We start from the raw sequence: 27,992 nt of genomic DNA on the forward strand, positions 1-27,992 counted from the left end.
TCAGGCTTTCAGTGGTGAAGAGTTGACGTGACGTGAGGCTCCAGAAAGGGTCGGGATGCAGAAAGTTGTTTATAAAACTATGAAGAAAAAACAAAAAAAACCTTGATGGGAGGAAGTGGGCGTGCTGTCAGGCTAGCGAGTAACTCCTCAGACTACATCTACACTTAATCTTTACAAGTTTCATATATGATCTGATAGAAAATATAAACTTTTATAGTTGTATCATAAACATAAGTGATCTGTAAATATCCAGACCGGTCGTCACATTGCTTAAATCTCTCTGATGGAGCGTCGACGTGAAGCGGAGCAGTGCATTAAAAAACGTGTGTGTGTGTGTGTGTGTGTATGTGTGTGTGTGTGTGTGTGTGAGTGTGTGTGAGGACTGTGGACTGCTGAACGCTGCTGCTCTACTCAGCACCTGGATTAACGGTAAACTGGCTCTCGGTCAAACGGACGGATGCGGGGCGTTTCCACGGCGACGTGCTCTCGGGTCCCGATCTTGGCACTTTGGTCGCGGAGAGTCGGCCGGTCGGCCGCTCCTGCTCCTACCAGGCCAGGGGGGAGGACAGTCTGGGGCTGCGGGGGTTTTCCGGGCTCTGCGTCTCATTCAGGGCTCTCTGGAAAGTCAGATACATTCAGATTCCGTTGCTATTCGTCCTTTATTCTCTTTTCTCCACAATATTTCAAGTGATAGAGAAACTTATGTAGCTGGTGTTAAAATAAAGTCCGTTTGGCCCCAGATTCACCCAATGTTCACTGCAGATTTTCCAACTAAAGAAAGTAAACAGACAGTGCGGCCATGCTTTTGACATATTATGCAAGACAGCTTTCACAACAACTCCGTGCGGTGGAGTAACGGCGCTCGTGGGATTCTCATGGTGGTTATTTTTACCGGCTGAGAACTCACGATGGGTTACAAAAGGCCTGAACGAGCCTCTTTACTTTTTTTTTTTTTTTTTTTTTTTACCAAGTTATGTATGTGTGTGTGTTCTTTTCTATTCTGTAACAAAATGACAAAACTGAGAAATGCTGGAAACGAAGAATGAAATCGCTAAAATTGGGCATAAAACAGTCGAATATGAAATGTTTACCGCGTTCGCCTCATTTTAAAGGTTCAATGAGTTTTGGGGGTTCCAGGTAAATTTGATTTGATGGAAAATCAATAAAAAATGTCTGTTTTAGTCATAAAGGATTTGGGACAAAGATATTCAGTTAATCAGTTGTTTCCAGGTGCTTTACTGATTCAGTCCACTGGAGGCCAAACTGGACTGTTTGTGATTAAAGTTTCAGGCTGTTTGCACTCATCAGTATCTTCAGAAACTGCTCACGTAATTGTTTCAAAGCGAACTGACCCACTTCGGCGGAGTTTAACACCTCCACAGGCGAACCGCACTGAATCACAGCAGACGAGAACGTGCCAGAAAGGCCAGCTGATATCTTTGGAGGGTTTGTTTGTCTCTGTGAGCGCAGAATGAAACGGATCACCGGCTCACCTCGAACTTGGATATGAAGTCGGCGAAGATGCCGAAGAAGGACTCGGTGCTGGTGGACTTGCTGTCCTCGCCAAAGAAGGAGGCCGTCTTGGAGAACTCGTCCATGGCGCGGCTCTGCAGCGACTCCAGAGACTGGACGGCCGGGTGGCTGTTCTCCAGGAAGCTCTGCGGGCGACACAGCAGGAGGGGGGCAGCGTCACGGTGGGGGTCGGGGGTCAGAACGAGGGCAGGCGGGCGAGAGGCTGCGTTCGTACGCTCATGACGGAGGCGAAGTGGTCCTCAGGGGTGGGCGTGATCTTCTGGCAGGCCGTCCTGATGTCCTGGATGGTGGCGTGGAGGTCGCTCAGCTCCGTGGTCACGACCCTCTGGTGCACTACCACGAAAAAAAAGAGAGTTTCAGCTTCCGGTGACTTCCTGCTTATCTACATCACTTATTCTGGATCTTCTTCTTACCTTTCGCCGCCAGAGGCACCGTGGTCAGGTCCCTGGAGAAGTTGAGCAGCTCGGGGAAGTGTTGACACAGAGATTTGGCCAGGATGTGGAGGAAGGTGGATTTCCCGTCCACGGTTTTGGTGGTGCTTAGCTTCAAAGACAAAAAAACGGGGACAGATGAAGGACTGCTGGTCAGGAGTCATGGCATGCCGGCGGCGGCGTCTGGCACCGTTACCTCTGTGAGGAAGTTGATCTTGAAGCTGGTGGTCCTGCTGCTCTTGGGCTGCCCGTTGTTCAGGTAGTTTCCCATCGCAAGGACAAACTGTGAAGACCAGGCGAGGTTACTGCTGTGAGCCAGTATCCGAGCAGCCGTCACGTGGCGTGCGACGAGGCGCTTACCTCCAGGATCTTGGCCAGCTTCTTGCTGCTCCTCAGCTCCACCGAAGCCTTGTAGATGTAGTCGTACGCCACCTTCATCTCCTCCGTGCGCTCCTGCAGCGTGGTCTTGAAGTGGAGGCTCCGCAGGCGCATCTTATACTCCGGCACCATCAACATCTAGAACGGACCACAGCGTTACCTTCCAGAGTTCCTCCCCCTCGGAGGGGGGGCGGAGTACGTCCCGGTTTCTCCCTGCCGGCACCTGGAAGATGAACTGGTCCGGCTCGCTCAGCTTGGCCGGGTCCTCGTCGAACTGCTCGTACTGCTTGACCTCGTCCTCGTCGGGGGCGTAGAGCAGCAGCTGCTTGATGTGGGCCGGCTCCAGCCGGTCCGTGGTCATGTTCATGAGGACCTGGCGCAGCTCGGCGGGGGACAGCTTCAGATGGGCGATGAGGATGGCTGCCGGGGGGGACAGATGTTCTTAAGTTAGTTTTGTTTGCAGATGATACAACTATTTTTTGCACTGGGAATGATCTCCAGGCATTAGAGCAGAAAATGAATACAGAATTGAACAAAATTAAGTTGTGGTTAGATAGAAAGAAATTGTTATTAAACTTGGGGAAAACCAAGTTAATGGTGTTTGGAAACATGGGGACAAATGATGTTGAAATTAAGTTGGATGATAAAATTATTGCTTCCTCCAGAACTGCCACCTTATCGTGGTGGGGGAGTTTGAGAGCCCGCATGATCCCAGGAGCTATGTTGCTGGGGGGCTTTATCCCCCCTAGTAGGGTCTCCCATGGCAAACAGGTCCTGGGTGACGGGCCAGACTGAGAGCAGTTCGAAAGCCCTTATGAGAAGGAAGACAACAAAGGTCATGACGTCGCCCGGTATGGCGCAGCCGGGCCCCCACCCTGGAGCCAGGCCTGGGGTTGTGGCTTGTAAGCAAGCGCCTGGTGGCCGGGCCTTTGCCCACGGGGCTCGGCCGGGCTCAGCCTGAAGGGGCAACGTGGGCCTGACCTCCGGTGGACCCACCACCCACCGAGGGAACCGTAGGGGTCGGGTGCAATGTGGAATGGGTGGCAGACGACGGCAGGGTGCCCGGTGACTTGATCCCCGGATACAGAGACTACTACATGTCCCTAGGGACATGGAATGTCACCTCGTTGGGGGGGGAAGGAGCCCGAGCTTGTGACGGAGGTTGAGAGGTACCGGCTAGATATAGTCGGGCTCACCTCCACACATAGCCGGGGCTCTGGAACCCAACCTCTCGAGAAGGGCTGGACTCTCCACTTCTCTGGCGTTGCCCGCGGTGAGAGGCGGCGGCCTGGTGTGGGTTTGCTTATAGCCCTACAGCTCAGCTGCCATGTGTTGGAGTTCACCCCAGTGAACGAGAGGGTCGCATCCCTGCGCCTTCGGGTCGGGGACAGGTGCCTCACTGTTGTTTCAGCTTACGGGCCGAACAGCAGTGCAGAGTACCCGGCCTTCTTGGAGTCCCTGGGAGGGGTGCTGGACAGTGCTCCGACTGGGGACTCCATGGTTCTTCTGGGGGACTTCAACGCTCACGTGGGCAGCGACAGTGAGACCTGGAGGAGGTGACTGGGACGCACGGCCTCCCTGATCTGAACCTGAGTGGTGTTCTGTTATTGGACTTCTGTGCTAGTCACAGTTTGTCCATAACAAACACCATGTTTGAGCACAGGGGGGTCCATAAGTGCACTGGGCACCAGGACACCCTAGGTCGGAGGTTGATGATCAACTTTGTTGTCGTGTCATCTGACCTCAGGCTGCGTGTCTTGGACACTCGGGTGAAGAGAGGGGCAGAGCTGTCGACTGATCACCACCTGGTGGTGAGTTGGATTCGCTGGCGGAGGAGGAAACCGGACAGACTTGGCAGACCCAAACGTGTTGTGAGGGTCTGCTGGGAACATCTGGTGGAACCCTCTGTCAGCATGGTTTTCAACTCCCACCTCCGGGAGAGTTTCTCCCATGTCCCGAGGGAGGCGGGGGACATTGAGTCCGAGTGGACCATATTCTCCACCTCCATTGTCGAAGCAGCTGCCTGGAGCTGTGGTCATAAGGTCTCCGGTGCCTGTCGTGGCGGCAACCTCCCGAACCCGGTGGTGGACACTGGAAGTAAGGGCTGCCATCAAGCTGAAGAAGGCGTCCTATCGAGCCTTGTTGGCTCATGGGACTCCAGAAGCAGCTGACGGGTACCGGCAGGCCAAGTGAACTGCAGCCTGAGTGGTTGTGGAGGCAAAAACTCGGGTCTGGGATGAGTTCGGGGAGGCCATGGAGGAGGACTACCGGTCGGCCTCGAAGAAATTCTGGCAAACCGTCTGGCGCCTCAGGAGGGGAAAGCAGGTCTCCGCCAACACTGTTTACAGTGGAGGTGAGGAGTTGCTGACCTCAACTGGGGATATTGTTGGACGGTGGAAGGAATACTTCGAGGACCTCCTCAATCCCGTTGCCACGTCTTCTGTGGAGGAAGCAGAGGCTGAGGTCTCAAAGGTGGACTCGTCCATCACCCAAGCCGAAGTCACTGAGGTGGTTGGTAAGCTCCTCGGTGGCAAGGCACCGGGGGTGGATGAGATTCACCCCGAGTACTTTAAGTCTCTGGATGTGCAGGGACTGTCTTGGTTGACACGTCTCTGCAACATCGCGTGGCGGTCGGGGACGGTGCCTCTGGATTGGTAGACCGGGGTGGTGGTCCCCCTGTTTAAAAAGGGGGACTGGAGGGTGTGCTCCAACTATAGGGGGATCACACTTCTCAGCCTCCCCGGGAAAGTCTATGCCAGGGTACTGGAGAGGAGGTTCCAACCGATAGTCGAACCTCGGATTCAGGAGGAACAATGCGGTTTTCATCCTGGTCGTGGAACAGTGGACCAGCTCTATACCCTCCATGGGGTGCTCGAGGGTTCGTGGGAGTTCGCCCAACCAGTCCACATGTGTTTTGTGGACTTGGAGAAGGCATTCGACCACGTCCCTCGTGGTATCTTGTGGGGAGTGCTCCAAGAATACGGAGTCCGGGGCCCCTTGTTAAGGGCCGTCCGGTCTTTGTATGACCGGAGTCGGAGTCTGGTCTGCATTGCCAGCAGTAAGTCGGACCTGTTCCTGGTGCATGTTGGACTCCGGCAGGGCTGCCCTTTGTCACTGGTTCTGTTCATAATCTTCATGGACAGAATTTCTAGGTGCAGCCAGGGGCCGTAGGGGTAGGGTCCGGTTTGGGGACCACAGGATTTCATCTCTGCTTTTTGCAGATGATGTTGTCCTGTTGGCTTCATCAAACTCGGACCTACAGCATGCACTGGGGCGGTTCGCAGCCGAGTGTGAAGTGACAGGGATGAGGATCAGCACCTCCAAATCCGAGGCCATGGTCCTCGACCGGAAGAGGGTGGCCTGCCCCCTCCAGGTCAGTGGAGAGACTCTGGCTCAAGTGGAGGAGTTTAAGTATCTTGGGGTCTTGTTCATGAGTGAGGGATGGATGGAGCAGTGACAGGCGGATCAGTGCAGCATCTGCAGTGATGCGGTCATTGTATCGGTCCGTTGTGGTGAAGAGGGAGCTGAGCCGAAACGCGAAGCTCTCGATTTACCGGTCAATCTACGTTCCCACCCTCACCTATGGTCATGAACTTTGGGTCATGACCGAAAGGACAAGATCCCGGATACAAGCGGCTGAAATGAGCTTCCTTCGTAGGGTGGTTGGGCGCTCCCTAGAGATAGGTGAAGAGCTCAGTCACCAGGGAGGAGCTCGGAGTAGAGCCACTACTCCTCCACATCGAGAGGAACCAGCTGAGGTGGCTCGGGCACCTCTTTAGGATGCCTCCTGGATGCCTCCCTGGGGAGGTGTTCCGGGCATGTCCCACCGGGAGGAGACCCCGGGGAAGACCCAGGACACACTGGAGAGACCATGTCTCTCGGTTGGCCTGGGAACGCCTTGGGATGCTGGAGGGAGTGTCTGGGGACAGGGAAGTCTGGGCATCCCTGCTAAAACTGCTGCCCCGCGACCCGGCCTCGGATAAGTGGTAGAAAATGGATGGATGGATGGATGGATGGATAAAATTATTGAAAAAGTAAATGAAATAAAATTTTTAGGAGTATTAATAGATTATAAAAATTAATTGGAAATCACATATAAGCCATGTTCAGAGAAAAGTTTCACGAAGTATTTCAGTAATAAATAAGGCAAAACATGACTTAAATAAAAATTCATTGCGCATACTGTACTGTTCATTAGTTTTGCCATATTTTACTTACGGTGCAGAAGTATGGGGAAATAACTATAAAATAGCATTACACCCTCTGGTCATTTTACAGAAGAAAGCAATAAGAATAATACATGGTGTCGGTTACAGAGAACATACTAACATACTTTTTGCAAACTCTAAATTACTTAAATTTAAAGACATTGTTGATTTACTGACTGTACAAATTGTATTTAGGGCAAGTAAGGACAATCTTCCAAAAAATATATAACTTTAATTTTCTAAAAGAGTAGGAGTAGGGTATAATTTACGACATACACATAATTTTACAGTAAGATGGGCAAATAATAAACGGAAAAGAGTTTGTCCTTCAGTTCAAAGGGTAAAATTGTGGAACAAACTGGGAAGACACCTCAAGGAATGTCCAAAAATGCAATTATTTAAAAAGCAACTTAAAGAAATGACTTTTGAAAAATATATTAAGGAGAAAGATTTTTGTTTATAAAAAAGGAAGTGTGTTAACTGTACTGTGAATATAACTGTGTTATAATGAAGGCTGTAATAGCTTTAGTTAAAGAGTTTAAGAGAGGAGGGGTGGGAGACAATAAGTTTTACTTCATCCCACTCCCTTTCGAGCTCATATAAATGTGTTTTGTTATTGTATGATGTTCTATTGGATTGTAATGATTTTTTGTTTACTGCTGAGCACTCCGAATGAAATTTTGCTCGAAACAAAATAAACAAGCAAACAAACAAACAAACTTTTCTAGAGAATACGGTGTATTTATCTGGACGGTGAGTTCTTGCGGCGCCCGGCTCTGGCGGTACTCACAGGCGTTGTAGGCCTTCTTATGCGACAGGATCTCCACCACGTCTTTCTTCTTCAGGTTCTCGGGCAGGAAGGCCGGCTCTGGAGGAGAGACTGGTAATTTTAACAAGGAGAGTGAGGATGGGTTCTCCAGGCACCGGGGGGAAAGTCAACACACACACACACACACACACACACACAGGAATGGAGACACAACAAGCCGGCGAGGCCGTTGATGGCTTTAATATCACAGCTCTGCCACCGAGGCGCGGCGGCGGCAGAGCTGTGATATCACTGAGAGACAGAGGAGGACAGGGAGCAGTGGTGCCTGATGGGAGAATCACAGGATCATGGAGAGCGTCTGAACTGCGGAGGCACAAGCAGAGCCCACATTGAAAACGAGTTAACGTTACAGTGACGTCCGGCCGGGTCGCCATGACGACGGGGGACTCACTGGGTCTGCGCTGAGTCCCGAAGTGCAGGTCCAGGTCCAGGTACTTCACCATGTCGCTGAGCTTATCGTACTCCGAGTCTTCCCCGAGCTGGACGGGACACACACACACACACACACACACACACACACACACACACACACACACACACACACAGAGACAAAGCTCATTCTCATACACCCAGTTCTAAGTTTGGATCAGAAAGTCTCGGACTCTGGTAGCTGCTGGAGTTCTGGCTCAGATTGTGTTTACAGGATGGTTGCTTTGACGCGGCGCTGACTCAGAGACACATGAGGAGGCCGGTCTGATTCTGGGAGGAGAGCCGTGGGAGGGCCGAGAAATCTCGCAGTCCAAGTGGGAACATTCACAGGTCGACGCTTCTGACTGTTTCCACGCACGGCGGCCCACAGACGGAGGGCGAGCGAGCGAGAGAGAGAGAGAGAGGGAGAGAGAGAGAGGGCCCCGCTCACCTGGCCCCAGATCGTCCCCTCGGAGTTCTCCACCTGCTCCCAGCGCAGCCGCTTCACGCTCATGTGGTTGGCGTCGGAGGCCTGCTGGCCCGGCGGGGGCAGCGGAGGCGGGTCGCAGGGGGGAGGCAGCGGCGGCGGCGGGGGCGGCGCAGCCTTGCAGATGGAAAACACTCGGTTAGCACTTCAGAAATGGCGTCTGAGAGCCGAAGACAAAGTTTAGAGCCTGTGGTCGACTCCTGGATTACTGAACCTCAAGGATGATCTGAGGCATCGAAGAACCACAAAATTTGAAATTCACTCTTTATTGATCTTAATTTTCAATCTGTTTTCTTCTTCATTCATTTGGTGGAAACAAAAAAAATGAGTCAGCTTTCCAGAAAAACATTCATCCTTTTTATTGCAACCTTTTTTCATGTTTTGTTTTTTTGGCAACATTCATCACAAAGCAGTAAAGATTAACAATATCTGCCAGTTCCAGTAATGCAAATCCAGTAAATGCCAAAAAAAAAGAGACTTTTAGACAGTTTGGTTCAGGCCTATGCACATGGAGCAGCTGTTTCGGTGTCTGTTGGACCGGAGGACGTCCTGCTCTGTGATTTTATGTCTTCAGCATCTCGTCTCGCTCATTATCTCTTTAACAGATCAGTAGGTGTAAAATATTAAAGTGCAAATTAAAAATTTGAACGGAGACTAAGTTCTGGCAGCTGGAGTCAAAACATTCCAGATCTGCGGTGGTCTCATAGCCGATCGGAGCTGCGTGGCGTTGTTGTTATTTCTAAGCGGCCTCTCTGTTGCTCGGCGCCGCCTCCCCAGCCTCCCTGTGTCTGAAGCTGCTGTGAGGTTCTGCTGTCAGACGTTACCTGCTGGGACTGCTGGTCCTGCCGAGAGCCTTCGTAGGTCTTGGAGTGGCTGGGGAGGGAGGAGCAGTGGGGGGCCGGCGGCTGGGGGCCGGCGGGGGGCCCGGCGGGGCCGTGGCTCTGGCACGGCGGCGGGCCGTGATCCTGCAGGGACGGCGGCAGCGGGCCCTGGTAGCTGTGCTGGTGGTGGAGCTGGTGGTGGCGCTGCAGGACCAGCTGGCTGGGCCGTAGCGGCTGGGGGGACGGCTGGGGGGAGGTCTGGCGCAGCGGCTGCGGCTGGCTGAGCTGGCGGGGGAGGCAGCAGGGGCGGGACGGCTGCGAGGAGCGCAGGGTGGTGGCGTGGCCGAGCGGTGGGCGGGCGGGGCCGCCCTGGAAGCGCTGGTGGGTCTTCTCCGGCTCCTCCCGGCCCGGGAGCGCCTTGTGCAGCGGGGAGCGGCCGGACAGGAGGGTCCGCGGGGGGGGCGGGGGCGGCGGGAGGATGGGGTGGTGCGGCTGGAACGGCATCCGGCTGCGGGGGACGTGCTCCGGCGAGAAGCGCACGGGCGGCAGCGTGTCCGTGAACTGCACGGGGGGCGGGATGAGCGCCTGGAAGGGCGGCGGGGGCGGGGGGCTCTGGGTGGGGGGCGGCGGGATGGGCTCGGGCTCGGAGGAGTAGGACGGGGAGGAGGCCTCCTCGCTGCTGCTGTGCTCCTCGCTGCTGCCGCTGCTCAGCTGGCGGCGGATGAAGCCCGCGTCCTGGTCGTCCTGGAAACTCATCTGGGGGGGGCAAAGTGGGCGGAGTCAGACCCGAGGACCGAAGACCGATCAGAGAATTAAATAAACCTTCTGAGTTTCAAAAAGTTTCTGCAACAGAAACTTTTATAGAAGCAGGAAGTTTCGCTTTTTGTGTTTTATCAACATTCAGCGTTCACCTGCAAGCACATGCATTTTATTTATACCTTCTTCTGTGGCAAAAAAACAAAAAACTTATTAAAATTATTCATTTCTTTAGCTCTGCTTTTAGAACCCTACAGCCTTCCATGCTCCACCTCATTATAAGCTTATCTTATCAGACTCTATGGCACCGCTGAGTATCGAGTTTTACTTACAGGCACACCTCCTCTTCTGTAACCATGACAACCACCGTGATAAATCTGTTCATGTGACACAGGTGTATCATTGTAGCACACATTAGAGCCACTGTGCTGTAAACATGCAACTCTACGACACAACCTGGAGGGGAACGCCGAGCCTCTGAAGGTTTCTACTGTCTGTTGATTAAATAACGTCATTTATTTCATTCCTAAAGACGGCGCTCACCTCCTCGTAGTCGTTCTCTCCGGGGACGAAGTCGTCCACCAGCGTGACTCGGTGTCCCAGCTGCTCGCTCAGGGCGTCCAGGAACTTGTCGGTGTCGCGGCTGCGCGGCGGCCGGGAGAAGGTGAACAGCTTCCGGCGCCGGGTCAGCGTGTTGGGCCCGCCGCCGCCGCCGCCGCTGTCCGAGTGCTGCGGCGAGGCGGGGGGGCTCTCCAGGCTGACGTAGGGGTTGGAGTCCACGCTGCTCTGGTGGTGGATCTCATAGACCGGCGTGGGGAGCGGCTCCTTCCAGGACAGCGTCAGGCCGGACTTGCGGTTACCTGCAGGGGGGGAAAGGAGATGGAAGATCTGACGCGGCTCGACAGCTGCGGCGTGAAAAACATTCGTCCCGTCCTGTCCTCGTGAGGTGGTGACGCCACGGAAGGTGATTTTTGAGGTAACCATGGCAACGTGAGCAGATCGGGCTGTTTGAATGGGTTCTCAGTCAAACGCAGACGCTCCTGCAGCGGGACAATCTGCTGCCATGACACATGAGCCCACGCAGGAGGCGGTATTTATGGCAGGTCGGACGCCGTGAGGCTCTCGTCACAAAAGAGCAGCTCATTCCTGTGACTCATGAAGCACGTGAAAGACCTTCACGGCAAAAGCGAGTTTCTGAAAAGCTTGTGTGTGTGTGTGTGTGTGTCAGCACAAGTACCTGAAAGATTACCGGTGAGCGGGGGGAGTGTGAGGGGCGAGAGAGGGCGGCTGTAGCCCTCGGGCTGTCCCGGCGCCTCGGGCTCGGCCGAGGAGCCGCCCTGCAGCGGCGACACACTCTTCCCAGCGTACACGGTCTCCAGCTCCGTGTACACGCCTGTCATCTAGAGGCGGGAGGCACGAGCAGCCGTTAGCGCGCTTTGAAGGTCTGCCGCGTCGCGCACGAGACGAGCGCAGCCCCGGAGACCGCCGGCAGACCTTCAAACACTGCGAGAGGCAAAAGCACAGCGAGCACAGGAGGCGTCCGGGGATGCAAAGCGGACGGACGAGCCGCGGCTGTACCTACATGGTTGAGGTCGGGCGACTCGGGGAAGGACGTTCCATCTCCGGACTGTCTCTCCTCCGGGTTTCCAGATTCATCAACATGAATTCCTACAGCATAACAAAGCATGGAAGACATGAGCCTCTGGCGTCCGTCCTCCTCTCGCCGGGAGGAGAGAGGATGGAGCAGAGCAGAGGACAGCAGCGAGATGGAGAGGATGAGTGGAACACCTGAAGCCTGAGCAGACCTTTGCTGGAAATAAACAGCGAGCAGAGAGCTGAGGGAGCAGCACGGATATGGAGGCAACAGGTGATTACAGTATTTCTCTGATACTGAAGGAACGCCTGTTTGTTTCCAGCAACACTACAGTACTACAGTACTGCAAGCTCTTAAAATTAGAAGCAGTCTCACTTGAGGGTGAACTCAGCCTTACTGGCAATTCCAGACTAGATACTTTACTTCAGGGGAACACCAGGAGGGCAGTAACTGCTAAAGAAACCATATGTGCTTCTGATTTACTGTCTGCACCTCAACTTTACTTATAAGTCCAGAGAGCAGCTGAAAGCTCCACCCGTCTGTGGAGCACGATCAGCCTGTCTGGGAGGTCCAGACGGGGCGCTGCAGCGTACCCATTCCCAGGTGCGTCCCGATGATGCAGTCGTCGGAGCTCCGCTCCCGGAGGCTGCTGCGGTACGACGTCCCCGTCACGCGCATGGAGCTGCTGCGGCGGTGGTGCTCCGCCGCTCCGTCCGGCTCCAGCACGGCTGCGGGAGGCAGACGAGAACTTCAGAGCCTCCAGTTCATCGAGATCACCAGCAATAACGGAGGAATCATTGTCACAGCAATCGGTTTCAGTCTCACCGCTGCTCTTGAAGCCCAGGAAGCGCGACAGCTTGCTCTGGCAGCGCTCCTGCTCGTCGTAGGTCAGCAGCTGGTAGATGAACTGCCAGATCAGCTGCTTGGCCGGAGTGTCCAGCACCGGAAACACGTCCACGATCAGGGTGTCCACGTTCCTGCACGCGCACAGAACGCCCAAGATCGCCGTTACGTCACCGACGGCCACCAATCCTCACCCAGAGATGCAGATTGTGTTTAAGTAGCGGCTCGTATAGAAGATGCAGGATGAAACGTGATTATATAAAAGGTGGGAGGATGGCAGGGAAGCCAGCGGTGGCAGGATTCACGCCTCTGGGTGTTTACTGTAAGCACGCACGGGGGAAAAATTCAATTGCCTTTTTAGCTTTTAAATCCTGCTGCATCACATGTTTGCATCAGCTGCAGAGCTAATTCGCCGCCGATCCCTTCATCCTGGAGGAAATACGATCGGAGCCCAACGGGAGGGAAAAAAACTCCCCGCTTGGCTACGTGGATCATTCTCTCCGCGCTCACATCTCGCCATCATTCATTTTCTTAGTGAAGCCTGCTTAAGACTATACTTAGCCGAAGTATTGAGAGAAAAAAAGAGCCGTTTCCCGGGCAACAGCCGGTTTTCTGTCATTTCTCAAGTTTAACTTAACGAGTCCTGCAGCACGACGGTGCGACAGACACGAGAATCGAGAATTTAGCTCGTTTTCACTGCAGCTTCGAACCATTTTCACCGACAACGAGGCAACATAAAACAAAAAAAACATGAATATTTCTGAAAGCGCCCTGATGAGAACACGCTCTGACAGATCTCAGTTATCTGAATGTTGCTGGTTTCCCTTTTCTTTCAGTCTAAAGCTTCAAACGTGGTTTTCCATCCATTATCCATGAAGACCCGCAGCTCAGCGCGCCGCAGTCTTTTGAACTTCCTGTTTTAAAAGGACTGGGTCAGAATGGGTTTGAAGCCCCCTCACCTGTGCTGGAAGAAGGTCTCCAGGGCCTTGCAGACGGTGTATCTCTCCTGGATGGTCAGCAGGTGCTCCAGCTGCTGGCTGAAGGTTCTCCCGTGGACTTTGATGCTGGGCGGGAGAATCTCGGCCACCCACTGGAGGGAGCTGAGCGCCGGAGACCTGGGAGCACATGAAACGGGGGACTGATCCTGATCTGTTTCACTCAAAACTTCTACGACAACGAGAGTAGTGATGCTGGACCCGGCGGCGCGCGAACCTGGAGCGAGGCATGGTGGTGGGCGGCAGGCCGGGGGACTCCTCCGGGTCGGTCGGCTCGGACGAGTATTCGGACGGACCCTCCTCCACCACCAGCGTGGGCACCGCCCCGCTGCCCTGCAGCATGGACACCACCTTCTCGTGGGAACAGTTCCTGCAGGAAGTCAGAGCGGTAAACACTGAACCCCACACATCTGCTGGACGGTGTTTTCCTCTCATTGTTGGAGCGCCATGCTGTCACTGAACGCCGCGGCTCCACGCCGTCTGTCAGGCCGGCGGGATGAGTAACGCCGTGTTCTTCACACGTGTTTCCAGCGCCGTGTTCTTCACACGGCGCTGGAAACATTGGGCCGGCGGCTGCTATACTGTTATTCGCCGAGCTCGTGTGCGACTCGGTGAGCTTCTTATGCGGACGCCCACGCCGAGAGGCCGGGAGGGCCGGAGGTCGACAAGTGGAGAAAGTCCACAGAAGAACTTACAAAGACTCCCACAAGTGCGGTTTACATAAAGGGAGCCCGGCACGTGCCTCACCACACATACACACACACACACACACACACACACACACTCCACCAGCAGAGAGCGGAGCTTTCAGGAAACTCTCCTCTGATGTGACAGAAAACTTTTCTAAAGTTGCTCCAGAGTTAAGTCTCTGAGCGGATTCTTTGACAAAACCAAATAAAAGCTGTATTTACTTGTGACGGATTATCCGACTGGCTGAAGACGGTTCTCTGAATGCACGGCGGCAGATGGCTCCTCACACAGATAAAATCTTTAAATATATAGTCTGGGTTCAGCCACTTGGACAGCAGGCGCAGGGGAAAAAAAAAAAAAAAAATACTACTAACGGCTCGAGCTGCTGATAATAAGCGTTTTCATTTTGGAGACGAACCTCATGTCCAGGCCGTTGAGGAACAGGATCCGGTCTCCTGGTTTGAGGCCACATTCCTCCGCAGGGCTGTCTGGGAGGGAGAGACAGGCAGACGTCAGTCAGAGCCCAGACAAGGTGCGGATGATGGTGACTAATGTGACGCTGTCAATCTGTGTGTGTGTGTGTGTGTGTGTGTGTGTGTGTGTGTGTGTGTGTGTGTGTGTGTGTGTGTGTGTGTGACATCCACCAGAGCCCCTGAGCGCCGTGAAAAATCTCATTACGTAAGGAAGCCGTGCTGTCAGAACCGTCCCCGGAGTCGCTGCGCCTCTTTAATACCCGGCCAATTGAAATGTCGTCTTCATGGTGACCGAAAAGCTTGAGACGTGTTGATGTGCAGACCGGGCGCGCGCGCGGCTTCCCGCTTATCATAAAGGATGTTTGTTCAGATCACGCCGCCCGCCCCCGCAGCCTCCATAAGGCCCACTGAGTCAGTCGGCTCAGGCTGCTTCAGCACATGTCGGTGGGAGAGGGTGGTGGGTGGAGATGGTGCCGTCATCATCAAACACACACACATACACACACACACACACACACACACACACACACACACACCTCTCTGCTTCCTCGCCACATTCCCTCAACAGCGCCGTCGCGACTTTTCTCTCAGAAATCAACAGTTAACAACCTTTTAATGCTGGATTTAAAATAAGAAACACTAATCAGCTCATTCATCAGCAGTAACCCTCACAGGTGCTCTACAGAAAGCCTGAGTTATTTATTTTATTTTTTATTTTGTGTGTGGCAATAGCTGCGCAAGTGGAAAGCCGTTTGTCAAACTGAAGCAACAGAATGAAAAATTGTCCGACAGCGGAAACAATCCAAACAAAAGACGCTCTCGCTTCACTGGAAAAAATAATTCAGCACTCAGGCCTTTCTGACCTGGAGGATTGTTCATAGAAGGCCTTGTTCATTCAACCAAATAGTGGGATTCCCATTGGAGTAAGAAGAGAAATACTACATTTGATGCTTTGAAAAGTGAACATATTTACTTTTTTGTCCAAAAGTCTCATGTCTGTAGGACAAACAGGATCCTGCAGATGTTAACCTCACACTACACGACTGGCAGCTTTAAAATGTCCATGATTTCACAAAATCGAATAATTGCAATGGAAAGTGACAAAAATCTCGGCAAAAAGTCAATTTTGGTGAAATCTCATGCAGTCAAATGTCCAGAAAGCTTCTCCCATGATGCATCATGCTTGTTTTTCCAACCCCACTCTGACAGCTTGGCTTTGAGGCTTGGCAGCAACAAGGTAGCAGCATTCACACAGAGAACATGCAAACTCCCCACCGAAAGGCCTGAAAGCCTCCTGGATTCTCACCGACCCTCTCCGTCGCGGACCGCTCGCCCTTGCCCTCGGCGCTTCCGGCTGCACGCCGCCGTGACAAACCCCTTTCAAATAAGCGTCTCATCTTGTGGCTCCTGCCGAGTTGAGTCGTGACCTGCTCATCTCGGCAGCACTTAAGAAGCGATTTACTCCAGGAAGCTTCTCATCATCCAACCGCGAGTCTCATTTCATCTACAATCACCCAGCAACTCATGAACTGCAGCAGCATTCGGCCTGTCAGAGTTTTTTTTTAGTTTTGAACCCCGGAGTCCTGGAGTGATTTAGAAATCGAGGTTTTCTGTCACGTTATGTGGATCTGCAGGTGTAAATGTTTCTCTGTAGTATTGACGGACCGCTATGAATACCTGCTCCAGCACAGCCTGTTCCCAGTGTTTTCCCCTCAATTCAGTGGTGACTCACACAAATCTACTTCCTGTTACACACACACACACACACACACACACACACACACACCTCCTGATCACCTTCGACCCCTCAGCGGCTGGCACAACAGAATCTCCCACATGAGCTGCATCTGCCCCCGCCTGTTCAGCCAACACACACACACACACGCACACACACACGCACACAGGAGCGTACTGTTCGGAGCTTTTTTCGGCGGTACCTGAGATGACGGAGTCGATGCAGACGGGAGCGTGACCCCGCAGCGTGAAGCCGAAGTTCTTCTTCCCCCTGTAGACACGAACCATCCTGAGGGAGTGATGCAGGGAGCGACATTGACAATTCAACGGCGGACTGACGGACTTTCACGCTGTCTAACACACACACACACACACACTGACCAGGACACGACTCCAGAGGGGAACCTTTACAAAAACAGCCGATGTTGAAATGTGACAAACAAACAAGCATTTTAAACCACAGAGAGTTATTTTAGTGTCTGCGTTAGCTGCTAACAGATCTATACTGTTGATGTGATGTTCAGGAGCCTGTTTGCTCTCGTGTGTCACTTCCTGTCGGTGGGAGTTTGAATAAACCAGCTCCATTTCCCACAATCCAACTCTGCAATCAGAGGCAATCGTGTTCTTTCTGCATAACAATCCGGACCGGAGCAGCTGGAGCTCCACACGTCTTTTTGTCTTCAGCTCAGATACGAAGTAATCAACTCCGAACGGAGAGACGCCGCCGCTTCTCTCTCTCTCTCTCTCTCGTTCACCCCAACGGTGGAGCCTCTATTTACATCGAGGCTTCAGAGATCTCTCCCCACTGCGTTGCCATGGCGATGGCTCAAGGAAACACTGCCGTGGTGTATAAACACGGGGGAAGACAAAATAAAAGAAATAAGAAGGGGGGGAGGAAATAGACAAATCTACTCTTTGATAGCTGCGCTTACTGGCTGTTATGTAAGACGAGCTAAATGCAGAGAGGCATATAGGCTGCTGCACATGTTCCTGAGTGTGTTTGTGAGTGTGTGCGTGTGTGTTTGTGTGTGTGCACATGTTTGTTGGACTATATGTCTACAGAAAAGCAGCATCAGGCTGCAGCACAACTCAAACGGTGATTTTTAAGCTGCAAAAACCTTTTTTCCAAATTCTTCACATTAGTTTTTCTTTTTTTTCTTCAATATTAATATTTTGTATTTATTCACTTCGGGAGGGTTGACTGTCAGCTGGTGCACGGCCACCACAACGCACAATTTGAGAATGATTCTGTAACTCTGAGTGGCTACTGTATGAAATGACACTGAGTTTTTTTGTTTGAATCATTTCAGCATTTTCCATCCCTGCTTCCCTTCACTTCACCTCAGCTCTCCGTCATTTCTCTCTCTACATTTCCATCTTTGCTCCCAGTTACTGTGGAGACACATCGGTGTTACACAACAGCACTCCTGGGGTTTGTTTAGTTGAGTGAAGGCGCTACACAACTTTTCGGTGACAGAGTAATAAACTCGCCGTTGACGCCTGCGTCGGCACATTTCCTCTCCGGCTCGAGATCTCAGGAGATCTGCGGACTGAGCCCGGCGTGGGAGTCTGCTGCCACTGCTGTAATCCAGCTGTGGCGTTAATTGGACAGTGTGCGTGGGCGGCCAGGGGTTCGATCGCCGCGCTGAACAGGTGAGGAGGATGAAAGATGTTTCCACTTCCTGAAAACCGCCTCATATTTGCAGATTCGGGGTCGTGCGGCTCTCTGAGCCTCTGAAGCAGACGGGAGGCTTCAGGATGAAAGACTCACCGGCAGCAGGCAACATGCATCTTTAAAGCAAAGTGTGTGAACAGTAAACAACACAACAGGCAGAGAGCAGAGAGACAGAGCGGCGCCGGCTCACCTCTGGTTGGGTCCGACGGGGGGATGCGCCGGGATCCCGGAGACGGACTTCCTGGCGCCGCGGTCCCTCTCGCCGCCGCGCTCCCTCTCGCCGGGCTCGCCGCCGTCCCTGGGCACCGAGCTGGCCCGCTTGGAGCCGCGGTGGCGGTCCGAGTGGTCCTCGCTGCGGCTGCGGCGGATCCGGCCCTGCGGTTCGCTGATGCTCTTGCTGCGGCACAGCCGGTTGATGACGTTCTGGTTGACGGCCTCGTCGAAGCGCTGCCGGTGCTTCTTGGGGATGAAGATTCTGGCGAACATGGTGGCATGTGAGGACAGCGAGCGTTAGCGGGTCTGTTTCACCAAAACTACGTCTGGCGGGGCGAAGAGTGGAGAGAGAGAGAGGACGGATCTAAATCACAGATCCTCCTCGGTTTGCTGTGGAATCAAACGAGTCGCTCATCGTGGAAAAACAACAGCCGGGAGAAAAACTCAAGACACGATTCGGCGTCCAACTCAACAGGCTTCTCCTTCAAGTCTCACAGTGAAAGGGGGAAAAAAAACAGCGACAGACTGACAGTGGAGAAGTCTTCACCCCTGGAGGTGACTGACGTCCTCAGAGAGAAGAAGAAGAAGAAGAAGAAGAAGAAGAAAATGTAGCCGGAGAGAAAAGCTCTTCTTCTGATGAGCAAACGGCGGCGTCACCCACCGCCTGCTGGAGCCCGACTGCTGCAGCGCGACTGCCGGAGCCAGAATACAGCATGAGGGAAAGGTGTGGGAGTGAGTGAGCCTGGGATTCCTCTCTCTCTCTCTCTCTCTCTCTCTCTCTCTCTCTCTCTCTCTCTCTCATCCTCACTCTCTCCTACACTTCCGTCCACACCTCACCTCTGTGCCGCTCCGTCAGCGCCGAGCAGGAAGCTGTCATTATGCCGTTGACCTCGGACCTTAACCGTCCTCAGAGTGAGACAAAGAACCGTGATGTGGAACATTTTGGGCCGAGACAGTCCGCGACTCCACTTTACTTCAGATTATAAATAAATACAAGGAAGCCGGTGAGCAGAGACCGACCTGCCGGGAGGTACAGAGATACTGAGAGGCTCTATAACTCATGGAGTGGCTGTGTGCAGACGGCCGGCTGCTTCCCAAACAGCAACAACAACAACAACAACAACAACACCCGACCAGCAGAAGACAAGAAAATAATGAGTCGCTCCTGACAACAGAGAGAAAGTTTCCATTCAAGTGATCAGAACTGCTGCCAGGAGACAGTCGGCCCACACACACACACACACACACACACACACACACACACACACACACACACACACACACACACACTGACCTTGATTTTCACATTAAATGATGGCATTTGTGTTGTTGTGTAAGTGACTGTTTTCCTGAATAGAAGAATAAAGGAAATAAAAGAAGGACTGTCGCTGTAACAGACAACAATGCCTCGTTAAAAAGAGACGAAGCCAGAAAAAGAAGTCTAGAGATACTGAGAAGACTTTCATTATCTCTACTTTTAGTCTGTTTACCTACTATTTGGTTGTGTTTTGTTGTGTGTACGGAGTGTTTGTGTTGACGATGTTGCTTCCTCCTAACGTTCCTGTCCTGGAGTCATTTCATGACTTTTCATTTCCTCCGTGTTGTTTCCCGTTTCATTTCACACACTGTCGTCTTATCCAGTTTCAGGGAGCTTCACTATCTCAAATCTCCGTCTGTTCTCATGTTACCCCGGTCAGTGTGTGTGTGTGTGTGTGTGTGTGTGTGTGTGTGTGTGTGTGTGTGTGTGTGTGTAAGTGATCTCCTTGTATTGCCTTGTGCTGATTAGTTCTGCCCGCCATTAGATTTCCCTCTGGTTTAATCGCTTCCTTCTATAAAGTTGGTCCGCTGGTGCTCCATCCCGGACACTGACCCTGCTGTAAATTCACTGTCTGGATGTTAAAGACACCAGCCGCGTGACAAGAACAAGTCAATCCTCCATCTTAGCGCCATCTTTCACTGCTTTCAAGAATCAAGTACACTCATAAACTGTCACACTGCTGGTATGTGACAGTGTGAGGAGCTCGTCGGTGTAAAATACACAATATCATCTGCCTCTGTCTCTCCTTCCACTGACTTCATCTTCAATAAACAAAGGAAAGAAGGAGGTTTGAGGTCTAAACAAACCCAAGCAGCAGTAAACAACACTCTGCTCTGCTAGCATATCCTCATATCGACTGTATTAAAACAGCAAAGTCTGCAAATGTGCTGGAGTTTTGGAGTTCATTAGAGGAAAAAGTAAAGTCTGTTAAATATTTGGGCCTCAGCAGAGCACGTTTATCACCAACATGTCCAAACCGGCATATTATTCAGGCTCCACTGTTGACTGTAAACAAAAACTAGAACTCTGAGCTGACACACGCAGCGAGCCAACAGCTAATTACTTGAGTCTATGTTTGTTAAACCACGGTGGCATTAGGATTCGACCAGGAGCTCGAGCTGAGCACACAATTGCACAAACAAACCCCTTTCATTGCCACCTACACCAGGCTGTTGTGTCCTGACCGATTCGCCGCTGAGAAGATGAATCAGACGCAGGCAGGAAAGGTGTAGTGTCTGTTAAAAGCAGCACCAGTCCAGTAATTAGCATCAAACACGCTAACGCAGTCAGGGGAGAGACAACGGCGAGCGCAGAGCTCTGCCACCAAAAGCCAATTAAGCTGCAACAACAGTTTTTGACGGCTATATAAAGCAATGAGGGCACGCTCAGTGGAAAGAGCCTGAAAATGGTAAACGTGAGTCCGAGCCATTAAACTCAGCTGTTTTTACTGTAAGGACTTCTGTTAAATGCGAAGCATCATCAGCATTGATTTGTGGCCGATAATGAGGCAGGTTGAAGGTCAATCTCCTTTTAACAGGAGTGAATTACTTCACAAAAGCTGATATAATTAGAAAAAGCATCGTCTCCAATAAGTGAGGGCACATAAACAGGTATGAAGAGCTTTTTCCAGACAATACTGAAAGCTGTGAGCACACAAGAGAAACTGTAGGCGTGCCAAATAATTAATGAAGCTTAAATAGTCTGAGATCTGTAGTGACAGCAACAGCATTTCTGGAGTGGAACTGCACAGCGAGTGAAGCAAATATGAGAATCCACTCGGGTCGTTTTGTCGTTCTGAAGCTGATCCAAACACTTGTGTTGATTTACAGCATGTGTGACATTAAAGCACTGAAAAAAAAAATCAAACATGACACACTTAAAGCACACTGACAGCTCAGGAATTCCAGCTGTCTGCCCTCTGGTGGCAGGATTTAAAAGTGCAGCCGGTTCCCCTCTGCAGGAGCTGTCCATTCAGCACCACAGCTCAGGTTCAAAGTGAAATCTCTACTACTCTCTACAATCTGTGTGCAGAACTTCACCCTTGGCTCCACTAAATCACTTTTTTGTTGCTATAAGACCATTTCTTTGGCTTAGTTATAGTTATGTTTGCCAGCAAGTACAGAAAATATGTACAGCAACACACATGAACTGATGAATAAAGCTGCCACTCGCAATATAAATACAAAACAGTCACAATGAGGTCTGATGTGGACCGTGAAGATTAAAAGAGACAATTAAATGCAAGTTTTCAACAATTAGATCTTATTCAGAGGTTATAAGTGGAAGCTCAGAGGAAACCTTTCAGAGATGGAAATCGTCATCAGTCATTTATTATCAACACGTCAAGCTCAGTTGTTTTATTAACGTCTTTGTAGGAGATATGATATGAACATTTTAGATAGAGTAAAAATGTCAAAAGTTCATTAAATCCGGGCCTTAGGCAGGCTTATCTTTGACTATTTTGCCTCATCATCAATAATAGGAGCTGTTGGCAGTGTGACGGGGACTGTGCCATTTCAATCCCACCTGTCTCTACCACACCTAAAAAAATGACGGGGCACACAGTCACTTCTAAGAAGCTGCCACTTTCTTAAAAGAAACGGTGGACATCTCCTTTTTGGAACAAATGTGTTCGATTAAAGATATGGGCCGCGTATTCTTAGCCAGCTGCCGGCGTCTCGGCAGACTTTGATCAGCGCTGAGGTGAACGTGCATCTGCAGTCTGAGGCAGCCACAATAAGCACACTCCTGAGATATAAATAAATGTTCTCTGAAGCCGTAGGTGTAGCGGCCCACACGGCCCCTCTCTGTTTGTCGTCTGTGCCTCCCTGCTATTTGCCACTTATTGAAGCGCCGGCGCCGGCGCCGGCGCCGGCGTGCCCCCATCTCGCTCTCACACTGCTCCGGTCGGTCCGGGTGATATGAGTGTATGTGCACGAGCAGCTGCTTCCACTGTCATTATCCTTGATAAAAGCAGTTGTTTGTCCTCACTCGAACCCACTATCATCTGTGGAAACAGCCGCCTCATCTCACACACACACACACACACACACACACACACACACACACACAAAAAAGTTTCTACATCAACTCTTGGAAACTAAATGAGTGTTCTGATTCGACCTCATTTATTAAGAACAGAGATCTATAATTATCTGAGCGAGGGTGTGGAGGAGGACGCAAGCTGAGAGGAAGGCATGGATTTCTCAAAAGGGAGAAATGACAAGCAGAAAACCACAGTGTGGACCTCATTTCCTTCCCGGTGTCCTGATGGGGGTCCGGCGTGTGAAGGGGGGGTGAGCACGGTGCAACGCGGGAGCGTAAACGCAGGAGTAAGTGTGAGAGAGAGTGTCTGGTGACAGAGGGGAGGCTCAGCGGTGGGTCGCACATTTAAGGATAAAGCCGGCGGAATTACAACTGATACTATTACAAATGTGTTTTGAGCATTTCGGGCTGATTTGGTGTTTGTCCAGAGACTTAAGAGCAGAATCAGACTCCATTAAAGGCCTATTAAAAGCTCAGATAAAGGCTTATTGAGGAACAATCCTGTCGGAGGACTTAAAAAGGCTCCTGTGAAAAACAGCGAGCATTACTTCTGCCTCCAGCATCCCAAGAAATCTGCAAAAAATCCCACAGAGCCTGGCTGGTGCTAATAAACAGCATCCACAGCAACCCCTGGATGAAGCTCAAAGCTTTGGGAGAGCGATCAAAAACCCCTCAGAAGAGTTTCTTTCCACTTCAGATGAATGCGATGCTGCACAGAAGTGTTCAGACAAACGGAGTTGTGAGGAGTTGGTGGGGGGAGACGAGCTGAGCTGGGATTATGGGAAAATGCGATTGTAGGCCCCTTTATGGTCTTTAAGAGGGGCAAAACAACTCCTGTAAGACACAAGGAGCTGCTCGCTGTGTGGAAGAAGGATCAATGAGGAGGAGAGGAGCGTTTGATGTTGCTGCCTTCTCAACTGTTATGCCATCATTATTCCTTTCCCAATGTCTTTTAATTTATTTCTCCTGAATGTTTTCCTACTCTGTGTTTCTATGTTGCCACAGCAGATCGTCTGCAGCAGCTGTTCTTTTGCAGTTTATGTCTTTTCTTCTCGCTCCCAGTGGAAAACCTCAACATCCTCAACCCTGCCTCCGGTCTCCGGTCAGCATCTCCATCTATAATCTATTCGAACATGGCTGCAGACACCTTTTTTATCACCTTCTGATGCAAACACCCACTTCTCCAGAGTCTCCTCAAGCATGTAACAAGCTCAGTACTATGTGAGTTTAGCCGTGAAGGGGGAAAACAAAAAGGTGCATCTAGCAGGAGGAGGAAACTTCAACCCTGGATCCGCTGGTTTTAATACCATTCATCAATCAGCGGGGCTCAGGGGAGCAGTGAGACTGTGTTTCTCCCTTTTGTTCAGTGTAAATTAGCTGCAGCCACGGACTCCTACAGTCAAGATTAAACACCGTCATTATGAACGCCGCTGAAAAAGAAAGCTTTGTGCACAGCATGCAGTGCAGATAAGGAGGAGCTGGGGGCTGCGGCATTACGGCTTCATAGAAACAACCCCGGTCAAGTTCAGATCAGAGACATTCCTTTATTAAAAGCCATCACTGCTGTTATAAAAGAAGAAAAAAGATGATTGGAGTTTGCAAATGAAAAGTTTGCAAGTGGATTGGCCAAAGTGTCAGTAATTTTAAGATTATCCACCAATATTATTGAATATTATTGAATCTTAAAAGCATTTAGTCACTTAGAGACCGAAAAAAACTGCAGGTCTTAGTTTATTTTCTCCACAGCAAACAGTTTCTATGCATGAGCGCCGCGCACGCTGCTATCAGCCCACATAACTGAAATAATCAATTATAGATCGAAAGCTTTAAATTGCCTGCAGGGATCTTAGAAACTCACAAGTGGGTCGTGAATTTCTGCAGCCTCAAAAATTAGATAATAAATATCCACAGCAGCCCTGTAATATCAGCCGCCATTAAATATTTACTCACCTCCCACTTCACGTACATAATTACACTTTCACTACCACTTTGTGAAAACAAGGCAGGTGGCAAAACGGGAGAGGCACGAAATTCGACAGCGAAACACATTTTCCACAACTTCAGAGAGAAACGCTGAGGTTGGAGTGTGAAGGAGAAGAGGTCGTACTCACCCCAGACAATCCATGGCCTCAGCTGTCACCCATCGCTCAAAAATCAACTAAACACAAGCTGAAGTTGAACAGAGCAGAGCCGCGGATAACATCTACAGCATCTAACGACGGAGATTTAAAGATGCGCTCGGACCTTGATGCGCGGTGGAAGCCGTCTCCGCCGAGCGCCGGCGGAGAACGGTCACCGTGCGGGAAGAGCCGGAGCTCCGAGCAGAATAACGAGGAGAAAATCCATCCCAGCAAAACACAAAACCCCCTTCAGAGAGGGAGAGAGGGAGAGGTGAGGGCTGGGAGGACGGGTGGGGGATGGACGGCCACAGAGAGAGAGTAGTAATGCCGAAACCGTTACGATACAAACAGCCCCTTGAATTATTAATGAGCGATTTCAGTTTGGTGGGCTCACGTCATTTCAGGTGGGAGCAGCAACAGAGACCCATCTCATCATAACCGAAGCCCTTCTGGCGGTGTATTAATAACAACAAGGCATAATAGTGAGAATCTGGTGTGGTAGTAGTAGTAGAGCAGAATCAAAGGGAGGATTTGGCTCCAGCTATGGAAGAAGTGCAATCTGTGGATAAACCATCAGGGGATTCTCAGAGAGGCACACATGCTGGTCATTTTCTGAGTTTTGGCTCGGAGTCTGCCACAAAACTCTGGCTACCTGAAGAGCGTTTCACGTTCAGTGGTCTGGCGACTTCCCGTCTCTGCCACTCCGGATGCGGCTCCAGGTTTAGTTTTGGCATCACTGATTGGTTGAATGAGGTTTCCATGAGGCGAGGAGTCCGCTCGGTCTGCCGGTGGCTCCTCATCACACACACCTCCACGCTGTGCCGGCCGCTCCCGCTGCCAATCCTCATTTAGCGCTTAAAAACTCTAAACCCCCTTCCCCTCGGCGAACGCTCAGCCTGCAGTTTCACTGGCGCCGGCGACACCGGGCCGCTCGGAGGGTCGCTGTGGATTTACCCCGGGTGGCAGATGGGGCCTACCTAAAGCGAGTACAGCTTCATAATGGCTGGCTGTGGGCAAAGCCCCCCTTTAATCCAGCAGGCAGTGGGATGAACACCAGGGACGTCCTCATTAACAGTTCAATCCCTGCAGATTATCTGAGTTGTGACTGGGACCTGATGCAGCAACGAAATGATAACTTTTCTTTCTGAATCCAAATATGCGCAGGAAGGCGTTCAGCGAACAACTGCAGCGCCAGAGTGAAAACAAGCTCTCTGTGGCGTGAGAGCGTGAGTCAAACGTGTGATCGACACACAGAGAGTGTGAGAGACGCAGAAGGTGTGAGAGCTGGCAGCCGGGTCTCGACTGAGGAATGAAGCGCTCCTCCTTTCTAACGTCGGCTTATAATAACCCAACGAGGTGCGACGTGGAGCTGGAAGCTCGTGAGTCCTACCTGATGCTGGAGATGAGCTGCCGGTGCTCGTCGGTCGTGAGGATTTCCGGGAGAACGGCGGCCAGCCACTCCACCCTCTTCTCAGCTGCAAACTGCTTCAGCACCATGAAGAGCTTCTCCTTCACCTCCGGCTCGTCGCCTAGAATCTGCTCCACCTGACGGACGATCGACAGCGAGGACAGAGGACGGGTCAGAGAGTAGACCAACCAGACACTGGCCTTGCTGTGTGGTTGTGTGTCTCTGTGCGACGGACTGGCGATCTGTCCAACTTGTCCTCCACCCTCATCCACAACCAGCTGGGATTCACTCCAGCATGAATAGATGTTTTCATTTCTGGCTTCAAATCCACTTTGCATTTCTTGACGGCCTATTTTCACATCTAATTATAAGCCTTTCGTTCTTTAAATATCACCAGTTAGACAAAACTTTCTGTCATATGAGAGCTGTGTGGGTGCTGTTAACTGACGGCGCCGCCACCTCCACCTTCGCAAATCTCTGCCTGGTGCACAGAAGAACCAAATCATCAGAAAGTCGTTTTTATTCGCTTTAAGCTCATCCAGAGCGAGCGGGTCAACCTGCCTTCCTGTTGAACTCCAGAGCCTTGTGCTTGCGGTCCAGCCGGGCCCCCTCTCCTCCCGGCTGACCGTCCTCGGCGCTGAAGCTGTGTTTCTGCCGCGGGCCGAGGCCCAGCACGCCCAGGCGCAGCGTCCTGCCCTGCGAGGCCTTGATCAGCGCCGCCGCCATCTCGTGGTGCCGGACGGGGATCCCGTTCACCTCCATGACGTAGTCCCCGGCCCGCAGGCCGGCGCGGCCGGCCGGAGAGCAGGGGGAGCAGTCCTCCACCAGCAGGGGGCAGTCCCCGACGATGGTGAACCCGAAGCGGCCGTCTGGACCCGGGATGATGTCCATCTGCACAGGACGCGGGACAGAAAGTCAACGCACGCATACGCATGACTGCTGCGGTGGATGCAGACGCTGAGAGACCTGCTGGATGCGGGACACCACGCCGATGCTGGGCGGGATGTTCTTCTGCGTCTGGGCGATGGCGATGACGGCCTGCGGGCCCAGCGTCGACACGTTGTGCCCCTCGATCTCCAGCACCTGGTCCCCGGCCTGCAGCCCGGCCAGGTGGGCGCTGCTGCCCTCCTCCACCGTCAGGATGTAGCTGGGCCCGTTTCCGCCCAGCTGGAAGCCGAACTCCTCGGGCCAGCCCTGGTTGGACGTCGGCATGCCGAGGACTGGAAAGACGGAGGGGAAGGAGACTGAGCGGCACAACACCCAACGCTGTTTGACAAAAAACAAGAAACACTCAGACATTTAACCACCGACACTTACCCGCTGGAGCCAAATCGCTCAACTCTTCCTGCATTGTCAAATACACCTAAGACGTAGGAGCCTGTTTAAAAAAAGGCTGAATCTGATGCTGCTTTTCCGTTTCCTCCTCACACCTCCCGCGTCTCAAGTTGTACTATGAAGTGTGGCTCTGTAACCCTCCACCCTGAACCGTGACACACTCCGCGCTCCCTGACCTGGTTCACAATCCACAGCCAATCAAGTCAAAGCGTTGCAGAGACTGTGACCTTAATTAGCTTGAGACACAAAAGTTCCTAAAGTGATTTTTTTTTTTTTCCTTTCCCATCAGAGCATAAGACACACGCTCCTCCTGCTGAATGGTAATTACACCTTCAGTGAACAGAGTGCAGGACTGTCTGTACTGACCAGTCTGAGAGGCAAGAGAGGTCAAACTCCAGCCAGCTGAGGTGGAGAAGCAGAATGACTAAGAATTAACACAAATGTGACATCTCTGACAGGATGAATACAGATTTACACAGAATGAAAATGTTGGCTTTTGCTGCATGAGCTCAGCTGGAGGCAGGCGATCTGCCCCGCAGCCTCCCAAGCCACGGCGCAGCGGGACGCACACAGAGCACGAAGCTGGCGACGGACTTACAGAAATCTTTAGTCGGATACCGAGAGCCCCGTTTGCTCTGCCGAAAGGAGTATCTGCCTTTCTTGTTCTGCAGAAACTTCTTCATCTTGGCTTCCCAAGT

At 51.8% G+C, this 27,992-nt stretch overlaps 1 protein-coding gene across 1 annotated transcript; it reads right to left on the reverse strand.

Moving 5' to 3' along the window:
* Positions 1-72: 72 nt before the first annotated feature.
* Positions 73-27,977, reverse strand: grid2ipb (glutamate receptor, ionotropic, delta 2 (Grid2) interacting protein, b). The gene is made up of 26 exons (XM_030097640.1): positions 27,893-27,977; positions 26,926-27,179; positions 26,521-26,850; positions 25,942-26,096; positions 18,046-18,330; positions 16,384-16,469; positions 14,392-14,461; positions 13,501-13,653; positions 13,248-13,403; positions 12,271-12,422; positions 12,039-12,173; positions 11,434-11,519; positions 11,089-11,251; positions 10,395-10,711; positions 10,184-10,228; positions 9,099-9,851; positions 8,239-8,391; positions 7,771-7,858; positions 7,341-7,430; positions 2,566-2,762; positions 2,325-2,480; positions 2,161-2,247; positions 1,947-2,076; positions 1,748-1,866; positions 1,494-1,658; positions 73-617 (listed from the first exon to the last, which is right to left on the reverse strand). Exons 1-26 carry the CDS (start codon positions 27,975-27,977, stop codon positions 546-548), a joined length of 4,482 nt encoding a protein of 1,493 aa, XP_029953500.1. The 3' UTR covers positions 73-545.
* Positions 27,978-27,992: the final 15 nt, after the last annotated feature.

This window comes from Salarias fasciatus, chromosome 8 (genome assembly GCF_902148845.1).
Source record: "Salarias fasciatus chromosome 8, fSalaFa1.1, whole genome shotgun sequence".
In the NCBI taxonomy this organism is placed as follows: domain Eukaryota; kingdom Metazoa; phylum Chordata; class Actinopteri; order Blenniiformes; family Blenniidae; genus Salarias; species Salarias fasciatus.